The sequence below is a fragment of the Manis javanica genome, chromosome 5 (assembly GCF_040802235.1).
Source record: "Manis javanica isolate MJ-LG chromosome 5, MJ_LKY, whole genome shotgun sequence".
Lineage (NCBI taxonomy): Eukaryota > Metazoa > Chordata > Mammalia > Pholidota > Manidae > Manis > Manis javanica.
The window spans coordinates 70,115,829-70,131,353 of record NC_133160.1 but is presented as its reverse complement, the minus strand read 5'-3'; the positions used below and the strand labels follow the sequence as shown (position 1 = coordinate 70,131,353).

General features: G+C 32.8%; 1 protein-coding gene across 8 annotated transcripts in view; it reads left to right on the top strand.

The window, feature by feature from the left end:
- ADAD1 (adenosine deaminase domain containing 1) overlaps positions 1-15,525 on the top strand; it is a 183,949-nt gene that overhangs the window by 45,930 nt on the left and 122,494 nt on the right. For 2 of the 8 annotated variants that reach the window (XR_012131589.1, XM_073237076.1), the window contains exon 12: positions 7,025-7,130. The exons of 5 other annotated variants lie outside the window; for them this stretch is intronic. Coding sequence is in view for 2 of the 3 variants with exons in the window: in XM_073237076.1 (XP_073093177.1) it covers positions 7,025-7,130 (106 nt within the window). In the remaining variant the exon portion in view is untranslated. Of the gene's footprint in view, positions 1-7,024; positions 9,460-15,525 lie in introns of those variants that run through there. One more of the 8 variants, XM_017640152.3, reaches the window with a different exon arrangement.

Sequence of the window (15,525 nt, the reverse complement as noted above, 5' to 3'; positions counted from 1 at the left end):
AACAGCAGCTGCACACCAGGGGTAACCAGGTCTCACTAAGAAAGAAAGCTGAATTTAAAAAACTGCAACCTTAGAAGAGTAAAACAGAATCCAGAGTTGCTATAATATATTATCTAAAAAGTCTGAATTTTAACCAAAATTATTGGATATATAAAATCAGGAAATTGAAACCTATACTCAGGAAAAATAACAATCAACAGGAGCTGGTTTGATTTCAAAGCAGCTATTTTAAATATGTTCATCTCAGTAGTGAAATAGAAATTACAAAAAAAGAGCCAAATGAAAATTCTAGGATTTAAACAATATGTAATAACTGAAATGAAAAATTCTCTTGATAGGCTCAATAGCATATTTGAGATGGCAGGAAAAAAATCAATGAACTCTAAGGATAGATCAAGAAATTATATTCTTTTAAAGAACAGAATGGGAAAAGATTGAAGAGAATGAACAAAGCCTCTGATTTGTGGAACAATATTAAGTATACCAACGTATGTGTGCTAGGAATCCTAGAGGGAAAGGAGAGGGAAAAAAAAGGTCAGGAAAAGTATTTGAAGAAATAATGACTGAAAAATTCCCAAATCTGATGGAAAACATTAACAGCTCCATGAAGCTCAGCAAATTTCAAGAAATAAAAAAATAAAAAGATCCATACCTAGCTACACCATAGTCAAATTGCTGAAGGCCAAGATGAAGAGAAAATCTTGAAAACAGCAAGTGAAAAAACAGTTAACCATAAAACAATCATTAGAAGGCTTATTTCTCATTAACAATAATAGAGGCCAACCCCAAACAGCCAAAACAATTTTGAAAAAGAACAAAGTGGGAGAATTCACACTTCCTGATTTCAAAGTTTATTTACTACAGAGCCACAGTAATCAAGACAGTGTAATACAGATGTAAGAATAAACATACAGATCACTGGACTGTAGTTGATAATCCAGAAATAAACCATTGAATTTATGGCCAGTTGATTTTTAACAAGAGTGTCAAGATCATCCAATTAGGGAAAAAAATAGTTTTTTCAGCAGATAGTCTTGGGTCAACTAGATAACCACAGGGGAAAAAATGAGCTTCAAACTCTACCTCACATCATATATAAAAATTAATTCAAAATGGATGATAAACAAATGGAGAACATATAGGATAAAATATATTTAGAGAAAGGTTTCTTAAATCTGATACCAAAAGCAATCCATAAGAGAAAAAATTAACATTTTAGACTTCATTAAAATGAAAGCTTTTGTATTTCAAAAATCATCATTAAGAAAATGAAAAGGCCAGAGATTGGAACAAGGTATTTGCAAATTTATGTATCTAATAAGGGACTTGTATCCAAAAAACACTTGCGAGTCAGTAATAAAAAGACAGATGGTCTAATTTTTTTAAATTGGTAGAGGACTTGAATAGACATTTCAATAAAGAAGATTAACAGATGGCCAACAAGCATAAGAAAAGATGTTTAACATTAGTCACTAGGGAAATACAAATGAAAATCACAATGATATACAACTTTACACACATTAGGATATAGCTATAATAAAAAAGAATGACATTTACAAGTGTTGACAGGATGTGAAGGAACTAGAATCATTATCCATTGCTGGTGGGAATGTAAAAATAAAATGATGCATCTGTTTTGGAAAACAATTTAACTGTTCCTGAAAAAGTTAATAGTTGTCATGTAACTGAGTAATTCCACTCATAGAGAGTTGAATACATATATCCACACCAAAACTTGTACATAAACGTTCATAGCAGCAGTATCCATAATACCTAAAAGGTGGAAACAACCCAAATGTTCACCTAATGAATGGATAAACAAAGTATGGCATATCTGTATAATGGCATATCCATAAAAGGGAATCAAGTACTGATACATTCTACAACATGGATCAACCTTGAAAACATGTTAAGTGAAAGAAGCCAGACAGAAAAGGGCAATATTATATGATTACACTTATATGAAATGTCAGAATAGGCAAATTTGTAGAGACAAAAAGGAAATTAGTGATTTCCAAGGGCTGGGATAAGGAGAGAATGAGGAGTGACTGCTAATAGGGACAGGATAATGAAATTATGTGGAATTAGCAGTTAATAGTGATGGTTGTACAACTTTGTGAATATACTAAGCCACTGAGTTCATATTTTAAAATGGGTGAATTTTATAATATATGAAGTATATTTTGACAAAGCTGTTAGATAAACAGTGGAGACAAGAGTTCAGTGAAATGGCATGTGTAAAGTGCTAAAAGAAAAAAACCTGGCAAAAGAATTCTGTAGTCAGCAAAATAATCCTTCAAGAATAAAAGCAAATTAAAAAATTTCCAGGTAGGCAAAAATATAAAAATCTGATTTTAGCAGAACTTCTCTAGAAGGGAATTTCAAAGGAAGTCCTTTAGGCTTGGAAAAAGTTACAGCAGATGATAACAAATCTATAGGAAGGAATAAAGAATAAGGAATACTGAAATTGATAATTATAAAAGACATGTAACTTTTCTTTTTTTAAAAACTAGTTATTTAAAACAATTTTATTACTGTATTATTGATTTTGTAACATATGGATGCAGTATAAATGACAATAATATAACAGAGGACTGGGAAAGAAACAGATCAGTGTTGAAACAAAGTTGCTCTATTTTACCAGATTGAGTCAGTTTGAATCTGGAGTAGAATATGATAAGATAAAGAGGCATATGTTAATTCCTAAAGTAACTGTGAAATAAATAAAACTACAGATAAAATATCAACAGAGGAATTTAAATGGTATACTAAAAATTCATTTTTAAAAAAGACTAGAAGGTAGCAAAGAGGAGGTAGAAATAAAAGACATGGGACTTGGAAAGTAGTAAAATGATAGACATAAATCTACTACATCAATAATTACATTTAAGTTGAGTAGACTAAATGCTTCAGAGAAAAGGCAGAGATTGTCAGACTGGGTAAAAAAGCAATGTCCCACTATATGCTGTCTGCAAGAGACACATTGAATTCAAAGACACAAATAGATTGAAAGTGAAAGGATGAAAAGAAAATGTACTATGCAAACAGTAGCAATAAAGAAAGCTGGAGTTTTTATATTAATATCAAAACATATCTACATAGAAATGAGAAATACTACTAGGAAAAGCAACATTAAATAGTGGTAAAGAGGTCAATACACCAGGAAAATATATAACAATTATATTTATGGGTGTAACAACAGAATCCCAAAATATATAAGCAAAAACTGACAGAATTGAAAGGTGAAGTAGTCAATTGTACAGCTATAGTTGGAGGTTTTAATACTCTCTCAGTAATTAGTAATACATCTAGACAGAAAATCAGTAAGAATATAGAAGGCTTAAATAACACTACCAACTAGCCAAACCAAACTGACACATAAAACATTCAACAGCAGAATATACATTCTTTTCAAGTACACATGGATCATTGCCAGTATAGACTGTATAGGCTATGAAGCAAGTCTCAATAAGTTTAAATGGATTAAAATCATGCAAAGTATATTCTAACCACTATGGATCTAAATTAAAAATCAGTAACAGAATGAAATCATGGAAATTATGATACATTTAGAAATTAAACAACCCCTGAATAACTCATGAATGAATCAAAGAAGAAATTATAAGGGAAAGTTAAAAATATCTTGAACTGAATGAAAATGAAAGTACAACCTATTAAAACTTACGGGATATAGTCAAAGAGGTGCTTAGAAAATTACAGCTTTGAATGCATATATTGGAAACGAAGAGCAGATCAAAGTAAGAAGGAGTAAATAAAATAGAAAGGAATGGAAATATGTGAAATAGAAAACAGAAAAATTAGTAGAAAAGTCAATGAAATCATAAGTAAGAGAACACAAATACTCAAGACTAGAATGAAAGAAGGAATCATTGCTACAAACTGAAGATCTAAAATAATTATAAAGGAATATTAGAAACAACAACCCTTTGTCAACAAATAGACAAGTTAGATGAAATGGACACATTCCTAGAAAGGCATAAATTATGAAACCTAGTGGCTAAATAGAATATCCAAATTGAACTAAAGAAATTGATTTATTAATTAAAATTCTTTCCCTAAAGAAAGCCACAAGTGCAGATGTGGTTGCAGTGGTGAATTCTGCCAAACATATAAGCGAAAAATAATACAAATCCTATAAAAACTTTCATAAAATAGGGGCAAGAGCACTTCCCAACTCCTTATATGAGGCTAGTATAACCATGATAGTAAAACTGGACAAAAACATGAGAAATGAGAACAACAAACCAGTAACTCTCAGGGACATAAATGCAGAAATTCTTAAGGTTGACAAACCGAATCCAGTAACATATAAAAAGGATTATACAACCATGACCAAGGAGGTTTATTCCAGGAATGCAAGATTGATTTAACATCAGGAAATAATTTGATAATAATACATTATATGAGTAGATTCAAGTTCAAAACCCACATAATTATCTCAAAAGATGTACAAAATGCATCTAACAAAATCCAACAACTATTTGCAATAAAAAACACTGGACAAATAAGAAATAAAAGTGTACTCCTCAACTTGATGAAGAGCATCAATGAAAACCCTACTGTTGACATCACACTTAATGGTGAAAGACTGAATACTCTTTCCCCTGCCCTAGCCTCCAAGATTGGGGAGCAAAGCAAGATCATCTGCTCTCATTGGTTCTGTTTGGTATTGTTTTGTAGGTCCTAGCCAGTGCAGCAAGGCAAGAAAAAGAAATAAAAGGCATCCAATCTAGACTGGAAAGTAAGAAGAAAAACTATCCTTATTTCTAACTAATGTAATCTTGTTATAAAATATCCTGTGGAAAATACCAATTGTAAACAACTATGTTATGTGAATTTATCACACAATGAAAGAATACTATAGAAAAATAAATTGTATAGGAATGAACACTCCAAAATTTAAGTTAGGAAAACAATTTCATCCATGATAGCATAAAAAGAAATACTTAGGAATAAATTTAACAAGAGAAGTGAAGACCTGTGTGCTGAAAATGATGAAACACTGCTGAGAGAAATTAAAAAAGACCTAAATAAATGGAGAAATGTACCATTTCAGGAATTGGAAAACTCAGTATTGTTAGGATGTCACTTCTCTCCAAATTAATCTATGCATTCAATGCAAGCTCTATCAAAATCCCAGCAGACTTTTATATATAGATTGACAAGCTAATTCTAAAAATAATGTGTAAATCCAAAGAACCTAAAAGGACCAACTTAATTTTTCAAAAGAACAAAATTTTTAGATTTACCCTACCTGGTTTCAAAACATCATAAGGCCACAGTAATCAGGACAATGTATTGATGTAATAATAGACAATGTATAATAATTATTATAGATCAATGGAACGGAATAAGAGTCTAGAAATAAACCCACACACTTATGGTCAATTGATTTTTGTACAAAAGTACCAAGGTAATTTAATGGGGGAAAGAACAGTCTTTTCAACAAATGGTGCTGGGTCAGTGGATATTTGTGGGCAAAACAAAAAAGTTAACTTAGACTTGTATCAGTCATACAAATTAATTAAGTAAAAATGGATTGTAGATCTAAAAAGCTAAAAGTCTAATAAAACTTCCGAAGAAAATATTTATTTTCTTAGGTTAGGAAAATATTTCTTAGATATAAACAACAAAGGCAACAATCCAGAAAAAGAAAAAATTGATCATTTGGACTCCAAAATTTAAAACTTGCTTTTCAGAAGTCATTAATAAGAAAATGAAAATACAAGCCACAGACTGGAAAATAAAATAATTGCAGATCATACAATAAACAAAGGTCTTGAATCCAGAATATATAAAAAACTCAGTATTCAGTGGGCAAACAGCCCAGCTTTTTAAAATGCCAAAGAATATATATATGAATAGCTAATACATGTATAAAACATGCACAGCCTCATTAGGTATTAGGGAGATGCAAAATAAAATCACAATGAGATAAACACTGCATTATCTACTAAAATCCAGAATACTATATACCAGGTTTCTGAAGAAACTGGAAACCTCTTGCACTGCTGATGGGAATGTAAAATGGTATAATCACTGAAAAACAGTTTGACAGTTTCTTACAGAGGTAAATGTAAACATATACTTACCATGTGATCCAGCAATTCTACTGGTATCTATTCAGGAGAAACAAAAACTGTGTCCACTCAAGACTCACACATAAATGTTTACAGCAGCATTATTCATGATAGCTAAAAAGTGGAAATATTCAAATGTACATCAGCTGCTAAATGAATAAACAATGTAATATATCAACACAATGGAACACTATCAGCAATAAAATGGAAGTACTGATACGTGAAACAACATGAAGGAATCTGAAAAACTTATGTTAACTGAAAGAAGCCTGACACAACAGAGTACATATTCTGTTAATTTTTATTAAATTTCTAGAAAAAGCAACACTTTAGAAATAGAAAGTGGATTTGTGCTTATCTGTGGCTTAGGCTGGGAATATAAATTGCCTGCAGATGAGCACAGTGGAGCTTTTTGCAGGTGATGGAGTTGTTTTACAATTGGGCTTTGATGATGGTTGTACACCTGTATAAATTTACTAAAAAAATATCAAACTGTATACTTATGGGGGGTGAGTTTACGGCATATAATTATACTTCAGTAAAGCTTTTTTTTGAAGTTCATCTATATATTCATTTATAAAAAGTGACAGGAAATAAACCAAACTATTAATGGTAGTTATCTATAGTTAAGGGAATACAGGTGATTTTTATTTCCTTTACATTTTCTCTACTTTCAAGTTTTCTGTGATGAGTACAATTACTCTTTTAATTGAAAATGTTAAAAAAGAAGAAAAATTGACTTTTCAAGAGCATTGAGAAGGAACATTTTTAGTTTCAAAAATAATATTGAGAAAAATAGGGATTCAAAAAGGTTTTCATTAATTTCTAAAGTGTCAAACTAAAAATACATTAGGGCTATTTACATTGTATAAAAGCCAAATTTTGCCTGTATTCTATAATTCAATTTTTTTTTCTTTCTATAGTGTATGTCTGGATCCTATCAAGAAGCTAAAACTTTATTGAAATCCTACTTGCAGCAACATGGCTATGGTGCCTGGATTGTGAAATCTCCTTGTATAGAGCAATTTAGTATGTGAATTAGGGAATCCATTGTCATATTAAAAATCTGTTACTTTTTGGTGTTTTGACTAGTAGAAATATTTTTTAAATATTGGTGGTTTTCAGCTTTAAAAATCAGAGTCTTGGGACAGCGGTGGCTAGAGACTGCTGAAAATTTATAAATGTTCGTCAATTTATGTTGAAACATTAGGGGTTCTAAACTTTTTTTATTTTTTGGAAAAGTAATTTTTGATTTATTATGAAGCCATTTATTTTTATAGACTAAATTATAAAGCCATTACTCATTTTTTATTTTAAAAGAAATTTTCTTGTAAGTTTTTAAAGTTATCTATGCAGCAGATATTCACCATTGTGTCCTGGTATGGAACTCAAGTGTTTTGTTGCTTTTTTATAATTAGAAGCTAAGAATATAAATAATTATCTTATTCATTTGTTGATTTATTTAACAGACATTTGACTGCCTGATTTTTGCCAATTATGGTGCTGCATGATATTAAAAAAACAGTAAAACATCATTTCTCATGTCAGAGAAGTTCATGAATGCAAACTACACCTATAAATGCAGAAAAATGTTAAAGTATGTTAGGGAATAATTTGATAAATTAATTATTTTGATTAATAGAGGATTATCACAAATGCTTTAAGACTGCCCATTTTCAAGTGTCCTAATAGATCGATCCAAATGTGATTTAATCCTTTTTAATTTAGATGAGTGGGGATTTCTAATAGACCAATGAAAGATTAGCTTTATATTTTATTTGTTTATACAGTGATTAGATGGAAAGGAAAAGTTTAATTACTCATGAATTAGGTTATATATCTTTAATGAAGTTGTGACTTCCATACTTTACCCTCTTCAACCATTTCCTTAGTTTCAGTTATAGATGAATCATATATTACTGGTTCTCAGACTTTTTCCCTCCTACCTTGGATCTTTATTAAATTTACAAGTTTCATGCCATCCCATGTGAACTATTATGATGTCTGATGAAGTTGGTGTAGGTTTTTTGTTTCATTTTTGTCTTGCCAGTGGGTTTCAGCCCCAGGCAAGTTCACTATGGATTCAGTGTGACCAAAGAAAATGACAGCAAAACATTCTTGGGGTGAAAGGGTTATACCCAACTTTATTTCCAGGTGTCAGGTCAGTCACTAAAATCCTGTTCACTCAGAGTGCATATGCAGGCAGCAAGCTGGTCTCTGCCTCTGGGTCCCTCTGTCTGCACAGCTGTCCTCTGGGCCTCTTTGCACAGCCATCCCACACAGCTGTCCTCAGGGCCTCTCTGCACAGTCGTCCCACACAGCCATCCTCTGGGCTTCTGTCCTCGGCGCAGCCGCCACGCCAGCCTCTGCTCTGCTCTCTTGCAGCCTTGCAGCCCTGCCACCATTTCACTCCCAGAGCCCTGGGTGGAGCTCTTTATATAGAGTCAACAGCCATGTATTGCCCACAGGTGTGCAGTAAGCTAATCAACCACTGCCAGGTGAGAATCCTGGCCACAGGAACTCTCATTTTATCCACAGTTTTATTGTCTCTTCTAAAAGTACCTTTGCAAGGATGAAGTCACTAGTGATTGTCATTCTTTGTTCAGGAGTGGAAGCTTGTTAGGAAGGAATCCAAGCTGCCCTTTGTCAAAAGCATCAAAGCTTACTATATTTTTTATGTGTTATAAATTGGGGTTGTAAGAGATTTTGCTTGAAGAAAAACTTATAAATTCAGACTTCTGAACTTCAACTTCTCAAATTGTTTAAAAACCACTAAACTAGCTGCATCTCAGTTTAAGTCCTCTTTTAACTCTAAGGTTTTATTACCTGAGGCAAGCATTGAAGGTGAGGAAAATGTAGAAGACTGAAATGGTAGAGAGAATGCATTTCATTTGGAAATAATAAAGCAAATGTTAGATGGGAAATATTACAGTGTTTGGTGCTAGACTATAGAAGACTGGTTGGAAAATTTGAGAGTTGAATCTAGCAGATGTTCTCAGTTTGGTAGGTAGAGGAGAGCCCTTAAAGGATTTTGTGTAGGGTAGTAACATACATTAAAAAACCATTCCACATTTTTTTTGCTTATTTATTATGGAAAATTTCAAATATACAAGAATAGAGAGAATGGTGAATGAATCTCTTTGTACCTACCCGTCACCCAGCTTCAATAATTATTGAAACATGGCAGTAGTATTTCATATATATCTCCCTAAATTTGATTATGTTAGAGCAAATATGACATGATATTTCATCTGAAGATGTTTTAATATATATCTGTAAAATATGAGGACTCTAATACAGATACACACATGTATGTGTATAAACACAGTTCAGTTAGCACACCTTAAAAATTAATAGTAATTCTTTCATTACCTCATAAATGTTTTGTAAGTTGTAGTCAAGATGAAAATTACATCCATATATTGGAATATGTATGTTAATTATGTATTAATGTATAGATTTTCTTTCACTCTTTTTTTTCCTTTTGATTTAGTTCTTGAAAAACTTGGGTCCTTTGCAGAGTTTCCTACAATCTCATGTTTGCTGTTACCTTCATGACAGCATCTTACATGTTCCTCTGTATTTCCTGAAACCAATAGTTAAATCTTGAGGCTTTCAAATTCAGGTTCAGTTTAGCAGAAATACCTCATAAGCAGTATTGTGTTCTTTCATTGGAAGACACAGTATCTGCGTTTTCTATTTTTTTATAATATTAGCAGTCGTTTATGATCATGGCCTGAATCTGTTATTTCATTGGTGTTGCAGGTGATACTCAAATTCTCTAATTAGCTGGGAATACTTCTACTTCTATTAAAAGAAATGTCTATTAAAAGTTAGTACAGAAAAGGCTGGATTGTTTCTCTTTATGTTTTTGAAGTAATCAGTTGTTTCCTATAAAGTTAACCAATGAGAACATTTTTAGTATTACTATGAATTTAAACTTATTTGTGTTTCAGTCATTACAGTTAATGTTCCTTTGTATATTCAAACTGCTCTCTCTCATCAATAGGCACCTTTTCTAAACATCTCAATATTTTTTGCTTAGTTGATGATTCTAGTGCTATTTTAGGTAATATTTTGTGTATTTTCTATTTATTTGTTGCTGATATATATATATATACACACAACTAATTCTTTTTATGTTGGCCTTACATCTAGTGACCTTGCTGGATTCCTTCTAATGGTTTATCTGTGGAGCTTTTTGGATTTTTTTGTGTGTGTGAATTTGATACCTCTAGCATTAACTTTTTTTCTTTTGGTATCGTTAATCTACAGTTACATGAGGAACATTATGTTTACTAGACTCCTCCCCATCACCAAGTCCCCCCCACAAACCCCATTACAGTCACTGTCCATCAGCGTAGTAAGATGCTGTAGTAGAATCACTACTTGTCTTCTCTGTGTTGCACAGCCCTTCCCATGCTCCCCCCGCCACATTATACATGCTAATTGTAATGCACCGTTTCTTCCCCCTCCTCCCTTATCCCTCCCTTCCCACCTATCCTCCCCCTTTGGTAACTGTTAGTCCATTCTTGGGTGCTGTAATTCTGCTGCTGTTTTGTTCCTTCAGTTTTTTCTTTGTTCTTATACTCCACATATGAGTGAAATCATTTGATACTTATCTTTCTCTGCCTGGTTTATTTCACTGAGCATAGTACCCTCTAGCTCCATCCATGTTGTTGCAAATGGTAGTTTTCTTCTTATGGATGAATAATATTCCACTGTGTGTATGTACCACATCTTCTTTATCCATTCATCTACTGATGGACACTTAGGTTGCTTCCATTTCTTGGCTATTGTAAATAGTGCTGCGATAAACATAGGGGTGCATCTGTCTTTTTCAAACTGGAGTGCTGCATCCCTAGGGTAAATTCCTAGAAGTGGAATTCCTGTGTCAAATGGTATTTCTATTTTGAGCTTTTTGAGGAACCTTCATATTGCTTTCCACAATGGTTGAACTAATTTACATTCCCACCAGCAGTGTAGGAGGGTTCCCCTTTCTCCACAACCTCACCAACATTTGTGTTGTTTGTCTTTTGGATGGTGGCGATCTTTACTGGTGTGAGGGGATATTATGGTTTAATTTGCATTTCTCTGATGACTAGTGATGTGGAGCATCTTTTCATGTGTCTGTTGACCATCTGAATTTCTTCTTTGGAGAACTGTCTGTTCAGCTCCTCTGCCCATTTTTTAATTGGATTATTTGCTTTTTGTTTGTTGAGATGTGTGAGCTCTTTATATATTTTGGATGTCAACCCTTTATCGGATCTGTCATTTATGAATATATTCTCCCATACTATAGGATACCTTTTTGTTCTATTGATGGTGTCCTTTGCTGTACAGAAACTTTTCAGCTTGATATAGTCCCATTTGTTCATTTTTGCTTTTGTTTCCCTTGCCTGGGGAGATAGCTTTTTGGATTTTTTTAGTATACTATCATGTTATATGTGAATAAGAATAATGATTTATTTCTTCTGTCCCAATCTTTATCTTCTAATTTTTTAAATCTTTTTTTATACTGGCCGTGACTTCCCACTACAATGGAAATAGAAGTAGTGAGTCATACCCTTGTCTTATGTGGAAACCGTGTCTTTTGAACATTATCACAGTAGTCTTCATTAGCTTCCTTTCATTCTCTTATAACAGAATGTTCTTGCCTCATCTTTTGCATTTGCTCCCCAAGACTAGAAATTGGCCTTTTCTCTAAAGTGCCCTAGTTCCTTTTCATGGAAAGTGATCTTTGGAAACCATAATCTAGGTGCTGTGGGTACCTATAGGCTGGTGAAACAGCAGGTCTTTTCAGAAAAAAACAGCTCAGAAATAATGTGTATTAATTTAAGATAAAATGTTTAGTTCACATTGATACTTTCATTTCAAATGCAGATCCACAGGGTTTTTAGTTACTCTCTTAAATCTTAACATTTGTATCTTCATTCTCTCACATAAAAGTCGTGGTTCCTATTGGTACCTTCATAATTTCTTATTTTTTTCACAACACACATACATACAGTAGTCTCAGAATAACAATACCATCACTACCATTATAATATGATTACTAAAAACAATTTAAAATAGTTTTCATCCTTAGGATACCAGATACATACAAATTAATATATTTTAAAGTAAACTAAAATAACATTTCTGTAACTTAACGCCTCCATCTTGACACATTTCAGATTATTCACTTGATTTGTATCTTGATATTTAACAGTTGAGATTTTTTAATTACTATATAAAAATATAACAAATCAGTAAAACATGGTATATACAAAGAAGCCTAGCTTTTATCTCTGTTTCTTCCTGAGACTGTATGTGCACTGCCTTACACACAGGCACATATACATCTATAAATATTATCTAATACAGATGTATCATTCTTTAGGTTTGTTATTTTAACCTTCCATTATTTTTAATATAACCATACACATATGCAGATGTAAAAATGGAGAACATTTAGGCTGTTTTCCATTTTTTTGCTGTTGCAGTGTTCTAGCAACAGTTTTTTAAGGTTGTTTAGGGAAGGAGCAAGTGGAAAGTCAGGAGCCTGAGGACGAGGTAATGATGACCCAACCAGGTTTGTGATCAAATATTAAGGAGAAGATAAATTTAAGCAATGGCAGAGAAATAGGACCTGAAAATAGATTATGTAAGGTAAAAGATGGACAAGTCAAAGATGACTCCATGGATTTAACCTGGATAACTGGGATATAGTATAAATAGAAGTAGAGAAGTTAAGAATGGAATTTGATTTGGTTAAAAAAATTTGCAGTTTTTACATTTTTAAGGTGATAATAAGATTGTTAAGTGGAGATGATTCAACAATTGAAAATAGAAACCTTGAGAAAGTTTTGGAGTAAAGATGAAAAAGTTAAGACTCCCCTCCGAAGAGTTAATTATCCAAGTTGTGAAAAAAGGTGTTTGCCTCTTCTCAGAGAGTATAAAAACACAACATTAGGGCTAGAACCTCAAGGAGTGCTTATATTTTGAATTTGGAGAAATAAGAGGAAACATCTGGAGTTGTTTTTGACAGGCAGGTGAAAGTGAGAATTGCAGAAAGAGAAATTTCAAAAATAGAATAAACATTCTCAAGTGCTTCATAGGGGTCAAGAACAATGAGGACTACAAAAATTATCATTGGATTTGGCAACCGGAAGTACACCAGTGACTGAAACTGCAGTTCCCAAACATGGTTGCTCAGGAGAGGCACCGTTCCGTGATACCCTGATTTGGCAGATCTGGGAAAAGGCCCCATATCTGCATTTAACAAGTTATTACAGATAATTTGATGTGAGTAGTAGCTGACCACACTTTGAAAAACAGTGAACCTATAGAGTAATAAAAAGGTGGTGGTGGCAGAAGTAAGATGGGCCACATTTGAGGATTTTGAGGAGTGACTGAAGTCTGTTCTTCTACAGCTTGGGGCTGAGAATAATATGGCAGTGGTTAGGTTTCAGAGTCTTTCTGTTTGTTTATAAGACTGGGAAGATTTCATTAATATGCATGAAGTTACAGTAGAGGCACCTCATATGATATTTATGACTTCTTTTGGGAGATAGTGCATATTAGCCATGTTAGAAAACTGGCGCAGCTGCAGTTATGTCAGTTCAGCTTAGGGCATTTTGGGTTATGTGAATACATTATTGAAATGGCTGAAACCCTTCAAAAATGAGGGAAATAAGCTAGAGTAAATAGAATTAAATTGAGGAAGGGCCAGATATAGGAGAACAGCAGATTGTGTGCAGTGTATTTTCAAAGTTTGAATTCTTAAAGATTTATCCCTGTCGTATATTTTGTCATGTTCTCCTCATTCTCGCCCACAATCTAACTCAGATTTTAGGAGAAATAGTACCATAGGCATAAGTGTTGGCTAACGGAAGGAGATTTAGTGTTCAGTCACTTTGACCTCTGAAGGATCTGCATGGGGCCAGGGACAGCTAGAGCCCTGTACAGTCAACTTAACCTTAGGTAGCCTGTTATTTATCCCCGTGGTCAGGATTGCCTTTTTCTTATCTCCACCATGTTGGAAATTAAAAAGGTTAATGCAGTATTCTAAACCTCTTAATAATAAAATGTGGTGGTGTTGATCATGTATTAACACAGTGCCTGTAGGGGATAAAACAGGGCAGTGCTATAGGGGATAGAACAGACAATTATATCTTACAGAAACTTTTGTAGTTGGGAGGTATTTTTAGATGTAATTATATTTCATTTTGCACATGAGGTAAAGTGACATGACTGAGCATTATTTTAAGGAGGCCTTAGATGAAATTTGTGAAAAATAATTTGAATATAATATGTACATGAAATATGTACAAATATTTTGATGGGGACTAGATATGAATGTTGTCAGGCTTCATGACAATAGTTAATAAAGATCACTGTGACTTTGAAATGTAAGTTTATGTTCTTTGAGGATAAGCGCAGATTGATGGTTCCTAGATAAAGATAATTGTTCTTTGATGTGAGAAAGGAGAAAGAGTATTGTTAAGTAAACAGGAAGCATGAGAATTTCCTCTTTAGAAATCTTTTGATCCTGATACCATCCTATAAATTAAATTGACATGAAATATAACCTACTACTATGTCACTTCTTGTGTTAGAAAAGATGTCAAAAATAGTTGGTTTTATTTAGTGTTAATAGTTATAGTATTACCAAAGGAGCATCCTCACTCCAAAAGCAGTACGTGCTCCTGGAAATAACTTACATGTTTTGTGTATGTTAAAAATTCTGAGTCTGAAATGTCTGTTTTTATGGTACTTTAAGTCTGGATTATTTTCTATTTTCATAAAAGCTATAATTTTTATTTGCTACATAATGGTAGAGTTGAAAAGATGTACTACTCCTAGAAGGTTGGTACTACCATTGAAAATTTTAAAATGAATTATTTCCTGAGAGTTAGATCTTATTATTCTATGTGTATTAATATACTTGTCAGAGTTTTGCTTTGCACTTTGACTGTAATTTAGAAGATTTTCACTATTGTAGAAGCATTCTAATATGTCACTTGTTTGGGCAGATGACTTTGTAAGATTTTAATCTACATCTATGGATGCTTTTTCAAAATTTTAATGATTTTTGTTTTTCCAGCTTTTGTTTGAATTTTTACTAATTGAAAAATATTTTAAAGTACATCTTTATATCATGTTCAAATCAAACTGAATATTTTAGCTCTAAAACTGTCAAAGTTGACTTTATTTGAAAATTAAAAAATATGGTGGCATTGCCTGCACTGATCTGAACCATAGGAGATTTCATGATTTTGTATTTTTGGAGTTTGCCACAATTAGTCCCCCAGTTTATTCACTGATTCCTCCTTCCTACTTCTCTAATAATCCCATTTGAATAATTTATATTTCTTGAACATATCCTGTCTTTTCTGCTGGATTGTCTTTACTTACATTCTTCCATCAGCTTTGGAAATAT